The sequence below is a fragment of the Neopelma chrysocephalum genome, unplaced genomic scaffold (assembly GCF_003984885.1).
Source record: "Neopelma chrysocephalum unplaced genomic scaffold, ASM398488v2 Primary Assembly neopelma1_65, whole genome shotgun sequence".
In the NCBI taxonomy this organism is placed as follows: Eukaryota; Metazoa; Chordata; class Aves; order Passeriformes; family Pipridae; genus Neopelma; species Neopelma chrysocephalum.
The window spans coordinates 40797-47422 of NW_020897722.1; the positions used below are offsets into that span (position 1 = coordinate 40797).

At 55.7% G+C, this 6626-nt stretch overlaps 1 protein-coding gene across 4 annotated transcripts in view; it reads right to left on the bottom strand.

Moving 5' to 3' along the window:
• LOC113967932 (mitochondrial Rho GTPase 2) overlaps positions 1–6626 on the bottom strand; it is a 50404-nt gene that overhangs the window by 38654 nt on the left and 5124 nt on the right. For 3 of the 4 annotated variants that reach the window (XM_027683992.1, XM_027683985.1, XM_027683982.1), the window contains exons 2-10: positions 5847–6010; positions 5584–5760; positions 5166–5295; positions 4386–4556; positions 3064–3187; positions 2653–2720; positions 2450–2559; positions 1016–1225; positions 335–403 (exon numbers count right to left, since the gene is read on the bottom strand). In XM_027683992.1, coding sequence (XP_027539793.1) covers positions 335–403; positions 1016–1225; positions 2450–2559; positions 2653–2720; positions 3064–3187; positions 4386–4556; positions 5166–5295; positions 5584–5760; positions 5847–6010 — 1223 coding nt within the window. The remainder of the gene's footprint in view (positions 1–334; positions 404–1015; positions 1226–2449; positions 2560–2652; positions 2721–3063; positions 3188–4385; positions 4557–5165; positions 5296–5583; positions 5761–5846; positions 6011–6626) is intronic. The other variant, XM_027683984.1, reaches the window with a different exon arrangement.

Here is a 6626-nt window from a genome sequence, read left to right on the forward strand (position 1 = left end):
GGTCATCATCCCTGGAGGGACTTAGAAGATGTGTGGATGTGGCACTTGGGGACATGGGTTAGTGGTGGCCTTGGCAGTGCTGGGGGAACAGTTGGACTTGATGATCTTGGAGGGCTTTTCCATCCTATGATTCTGTCTAAAAGGCCCCATAATTTCTAATTCACCATCATAACAGCAGAACACTCGTGCACGAACATACACGTGTCCTCATCTGCTTTGGGATCCTTTTCCACATCCAGCAATGCCACACTCAGCTGTATTTCACACCTCCTAAAAATCAATACTCCAGTCACGTGATAACAGATCCACTCCCCAAACCATCTCAGCTACTGACCCATTTGGTGCTGCAGCCTCCAAAGCCAATAATCGTTCTCAGCTTCAGGATGGGATCCGGTAAGAACCTCTGGAAAAAAACCAGCACCATCATGCTCAGAGCTGTGCTGAGGTCCTCCACCCACAGGGCACCCCCACCCCAGTGCTCATCTGTGTCTGAAAAACACAGAGGTAGCTTTAGGTCTCTCCTGTCAGAGGGGACAGCTTCAAAGTATTTCAAGTCCAGCCTGGCAGGCAGGAGGAGCTGGGGTTTCCCAGTGTTAAGCAGCTCTTCCACCCAGCCCCAAGCTGGGGGATACAGCCAGCCCTTCCCATGGGCAGCGACACCTTCCACTAAATCAGGTTGTTCCAAGCTCCAACCAACCTGGTCTTGAACACTTCCAGGGCTGCAGGCTGAAACCTCCTGCTAGGACAGCACACTTGGGCCAGGGCCCTTTCTGTGCACACTCTGGGCAGATGTAAACATGCTATTGGCTTAAGGTCAGCGTGTTTGAACACAGGGTTCCTGTCTCAAGGCAAGTAAGGTACTAACAGAAAAGAGAACTGCTAGCCAGAAAAAATAACACCTTTTGAACTCTGGAACTCCAGCCTGAACTTAGTGTTTCCTTTCTCACTTCTGGGCTCACAAGAATCAGAAACAAGCACTGCAAAGCCACCTTGAGTTCCTCAGTGCTTCACCCACCTCCTCTGAGCCGGCGGGGACAGCTCGGGTGGTCCGTCCACCCCTCTGATGAGCGTAGACATGGATGGCTGATGGTGGCTGCCCAGTGTCCCCCCCACTGTGCAGTCTCTGGTTCTCCTCTGGCACCAGGTGCCCAGCAGGCACAGCTCTCGGGGCTGTCAGGTGAACCTCAGGGATGCTTTTTGTGATTACAGGAGACCGGCGTGGCACCTGAGAATGAGGAAAGCCTCAGACAGAGCTCAGTCCTCCTCCCGACGCCCTCCACCCGATGCTGGGGCAGAGACAGAGAGACCCCCCCCTCTCCTGATGACTCTTCACAGGGATACAAACAAGGATGAAACAACCTGGAGGGAGAGGAGCCCTGTGTGCACCTGGCTTGGCCAGGTGTGTTAACCAGCTGCTCTGCCTATGCTCCCAGTGTTGTCCATGCACAGTTCATCTCCTCCAGACAGAAAATCAGAGCCCCAGAAAATATTCAGCCCTCACCAGGAAGAGCTGCCCTCTCTCCACAGAGCAGAGGAGGTCTAAAGCACCCAGTCAGCCAGCTCAGCCCATCCCAGTTCATCCCAGGTCACAGAATCACAGAGTATCCTGAGTGGGAAGGGACCCACAAGGAGCATCCAGTCCATCCTGCACAGAACGCCCCAACAACCCCATCCAGTCCCTGACAGCGTTGTCCAAACACTCCTTGAGCTCTGGCAGCCTTGGGGCCGTGCCCACTGCCCTGGGGAGCCTGTGCAGTGCCCAACCACCCTCTGGGGGAAGAACCTTTTCCTGAGATCCAACCTGACCCTGCCCTGACACAGCTCCAGCCATTCCCTTGGGTCCTGTCACTGCTCACAGGGAGGAAAGATCAGAGTTGCCCTTCCACTGCCCCTTGCGAGGAAGCTGCAGACCCTGATGAGGTCTGTGCTCCATCTCCTCTTCTCCGGGCTGAACAAACCAAGTGCCCTCAGCTGCTCCTCATATGGCTCCATTCCCCTCTAGACCCTTCACCATCTTCATGGCCATTCTTTGGACACTTTCTAATAAAGAAAAGTTGTGCTCCTCATTTTCTCCCTCTCCACGGCCTGAGGATGGCTTCCCCCAGTCCCTCTCCAAACTCCCATCACCACACTGGCAAGCCAGTCTGGACACCAGCTCCCATATCAGCACCACCGGGAAGGGGGAAATCAGGAAGAGGACAGCTGCCTGCAGTCCCAGCAATCCCAACTCCATACTCTGCTCCCCGAGGGCACCAATCACATTCCTTAGTCTCCAGACCTCACTTCCTATCAATAATTTGAAGACAGAACTATCTGTGGTCACCAGACCATGCCAGATCAGCTGCCAACCACAACAAGCAGCTTCTACACCTTAAAGACACAGATGTGGGGGAAAACTCCACGGCAAGCAGAAAGGAAGGAGCTGCAGCCTCCTCCGTGGTGCACTCACAGCTTTGGGACTGGTGATGTGGTGGATGAGGGACAGGCGGTCACACACAGCCCTGGTGAGCGTCACCGGCGGGGGCAGCGGGCGCACGGGCTCCTCCGAGGCTCCGTCACCTGGGGGACACGAGGAGCAGAGCAGGCTCTAAAGAGAGCCCAGGGCACCCAGCCAGGGTGGCACAGCCCTGGCTGCTGCCCCAGCATTCCCACCTGCCGCAGGACTGGGACAGCTCCTCTGGATGGAGTTGTACAGCAGCTTCAGCCTCTCGGATGGGAACCTGAGCAGCATCAGAGGAAGGCACCGTGTGATTAGGACTGTGATTGTATTGGCACCCGGAACATCACTTGGTAACTCAGGCCTGGCACAAAGGCCTCTTCAGTCTCCTATAAGATTCCCCCCTTTATCCCATCCTCCCCCACATACAGGGATACCAAAGGCAGATGGTACTAAAGGACAGAAGTGTTACCAACACCTAAATGCTGGAGCTGAGGGGACCAAAATGCCCACTTGGGCCCCAAGTTCACCTGGATCTGTCACTCCTCAAGCAGCATTACCCATCCTGCCTTCCCCCAGGGAGTGGGAAGATCCGGGAGCTGTGGTGGGATGGGGAGCAGCCGTACCTGATGTAGTCATAGAGGTCATGCCACTTCTCTCCCTTGGGCACAGGGAATGCCATTTCCCTTGGCATGGGAGCGATCCCACGGCAGGCCAGGTCGGTGTGCCGGGCCTTGGAGAAGGTCACACCTGGCAGCACAGGGACAGACAGACACTGAGTTCTCCAGGCCTGTGGAGCTGGCTGAAATCACATTCCCTGTGGGACATGGGCACAAACCCCTTCCCTCTTTGAGAACACCTGAGAAACAAGGATCCCAAGCCTGAGGAACAGACTAACACACCTCTGCACAGGTGGATTCCTGAAACTCTAAACCTCCAAAGAAGAGCTCAGAGCACAAACACTTGGATTCGAGTTTAAACCCCCAGGCCCAAAATTCACTTAGTTTCTGTTCATTGATTCAGCAGTTTAACATGATTTGTGTTAAGACTCATTTCCCATTTTCTTGTCTTCTTTTCTTCATATATTTGTAAATACAGGAAATTCTTCAAGATATAACAAGTTTCAGGAATCTCAAAGCAGCCTCTGTAACTTCCCACTGATGCTTTCCATCGGATCAGGCAGTTCAGGCAGAATTCCAGCACAAAAAAAGAAAGGCAGAAACAAAGGGTTTGACCAAAGTATCTCTGCCACACTGAGCAAGTGGATAAAAAAAGCAGGTTGGAAGATTTTTGACACAAAAAAAAGCACAGGCTCTTCCAGCAGATAAAAGCATAGGTCTTGGAGAAGCAAGGTGTGGTGACACCTTTCTTTCTTTCTTTCTTTCCCCCTGAAAAAAATTCTAATCTTGGAAAGATATTTAACTTTGCTCTTTTTGTTCACTTTACAGCTGGAAAATGAGAGGATACTTTCCTCCAGAGGTTGGGAGACTGCATTCCATTCCAGATTGCCTTCCAGTGCCTAAAAGGGCTCCAGGAGAGCTGGAGAGGGACTTTGGACAAGGTCACAGAGTGGCAAGACAAGGAGGAACGGCTTCCCACTGCCAGGGGGATGGGATATTGGGAAGAAATTCTTCCCTGTGAGGGTGGTGAGGCCCTGGCACAGGTTGCCCAGAGAAGCTGTGGCTGCCCCATCCCTGGAAGTGTCCAAGGCCAGGTTGGATGGGGCTTGGAGCAACCTGGGCTAGTGGAAGGTGTCCCTGCCCACATGGAAACTTAACATTATAGTAAGTATTTTGCCCTTCCTGCCCATATCATAGAGCAACAGCAGCCCAGTGCTCTGCCAGGGCTGCAACCTCAGCTTTGAACCCCCAGGGATTTTCATTTTCCCCCAGGCCGGGCTGGAGTCACAGGAGAAACCTGAGGCCATGGCGAGGTCTTGGCTCCTCACCTGGGTCAAACACCAAGTCGCTGGTGCAGAGGTTCTTCACGAGCAGGTTGGAGCAGAGCTTGACAGCCCTGAGGTGGTTGTACCGGCGGTTCAGGTACAGGGAGAGGATGGAGGGCAGGTCCAGCACCAGGCATGTCCAGCGCACGTCGGCAGGGGCTGCTCCGGAGGCACCTGGGGAGGAGAGTGGCACGTGGGAATAGGGACGGTGCGAAAAGACGCTACAGACGTGGGCACTGGACCTTGCAGGACGGGAGACACGAGATTCACACAGTTCAGTAAAAAGCATTTACCAGGCAAGATTCCCACCAGGTCTGTGCCCAGTGGGAGATGGGAAAATACACCTTGTAGCTTAGGGGTGGGGAAGGACAGGGAGCCCCACCATCCCCGTAGGCTCATGCCTGGCCTGACACTGCACCCCATTGCTTGGGAGAACAAGGATGGCTGACAGCCCTCCCAGGAGCAACAGTTCCAAGCTTCTGGATGCGGAAGAGCTCCTGCTCAGACCCACAGCTCTTACAGAATTCTGGAATGGTTTGGGTTGGGAGGGACTTTTGAAGACCATCTTGTTCCAATCCCCTGCCATGGGCAGGGACACCTTCCACTAGACCAGGTTGGACCTCCAAGCCCCGTCTAACATGGCCTTGAACACTTCCAGGGATTGGGCAGCTACAGCTTCTCTTCACCCTCCCCAAAGGCATCAAGCCAACTTCTCGATTGATTTTCTAACAATTTATTTTGGTGGTGATGTGCCAGCCCAGCCCTGACCACACAGCTCCTCACCACGCCGGGACACAGAGTCACCCGCTGAGTCCTTGGCTGCTCCACAGACAAAGGGGAACTGCAGCCAGGTGGCTGTGGATTTGAACTCCTTGAAGAGGCTGGAGAAGGAGATGCGAACCACCTGGTTTTCCTGGGAAGAGACACAAACACACAGAGCTTTAGTCACCCTGGTGGCTTCGGCAGGGAAGTGCTGCAGAGGACAAGGCACGTGGCTGTGTCTCCCGTCCCCTCAGTGTCCCCTGTCCCCAGCAGAGATGCCGTGAGAACAGAAATCAACTCCAGCCCGGGGAAACCCACCAGCAGCAACAAAGACCAACCAAAGTCTTCATCTCCCAAAACCACCACTGCCACCCCCAGTCCTTCAATCAGTCACAATGCTAATGAGGGTGGTTTAATGAGTCCACCCAGTGTCACGTACCTCGGTGGTGACATCCAGGTGGACGAGGAAGTGCTTGCGGGGCAGGGGCCTGAAGAGCAGGTAGAGGTATCGCCCCGTGAGCCCCAGTGACTGTGTCCCAGCCCGGGGCAGCTGCAGGTAACTGCTGGCAGGGTTGGAGCCCCGGATCCGGTAGATTGTTCCCTTCAGCCTTGTGTCCTTGCAAAATACCAAGGAAAGGGGTGATGGGGGGTCAGCGCTGCCCACCCTTGGCCGGTGCCCCCACCCCGTGGTGCCCCTGTTACCGTGAGGGCGGCCACGTCCCCCTCCTTGGCAGAACGCTTCCACTCCTCCACACGGAAGTGCTTGAAGATGTTCAGGTAGGGACGCTGCCAGGCTGCTGGTACCGGCACCGGGATCGGTGGGGGGACAGAATCCACATCTGGACACCCCCGGTTACCCCCTGTAGCTGGAACCCGATGTCCCAAGGTCCCCTGCCCTGGTGGCACCCCATTACCAGGGTGTCCTGAGTCACCTCAGTCCCTGGGACCTCCATGCCCCGAGTCCTTCCATCCCCGATGACACCCCCATCACCTCCACATCTGTGACCCCCACATCCCAGTGCCATCTCTGTGCCCCAAGCTGGTGATGGACCCATTAACCCCATGCTCCAAGCACTCCCACCGCGGTGACACCCCCGGTATCTTTGTGCCCCAAGCCTCCTCATGCCAAGCCCCCCAGCCCCAGTGGCACCCGCACTATCTCCGTGTCCAGAGTCTCCCAGGCCCTGAGCCTCTTCAGGCCAGTGACACTCCAGCATCTCCGTATCCAGAGCCCCCCAGACCCCGTGTTGCCCCTGCACCCGGTGACACCCCCATTACCCCCGTACTCTGAGTCCTCCGTGCCCAGTGACGGTGCCCCGACCTCCCCAGCCCCAGTAATGACCCTTTTACCTCAATGCTCTGAGAGCCCCCCCGGCCCCAGAGTCCCCCCCCAGCACCAGTGACGCCCCGGGTACCCCCGTGCTCCAGACCCTCACTACCCCTCCGGTGACACCCCTGTTACCCCCGTGCTCCAAATCCCCC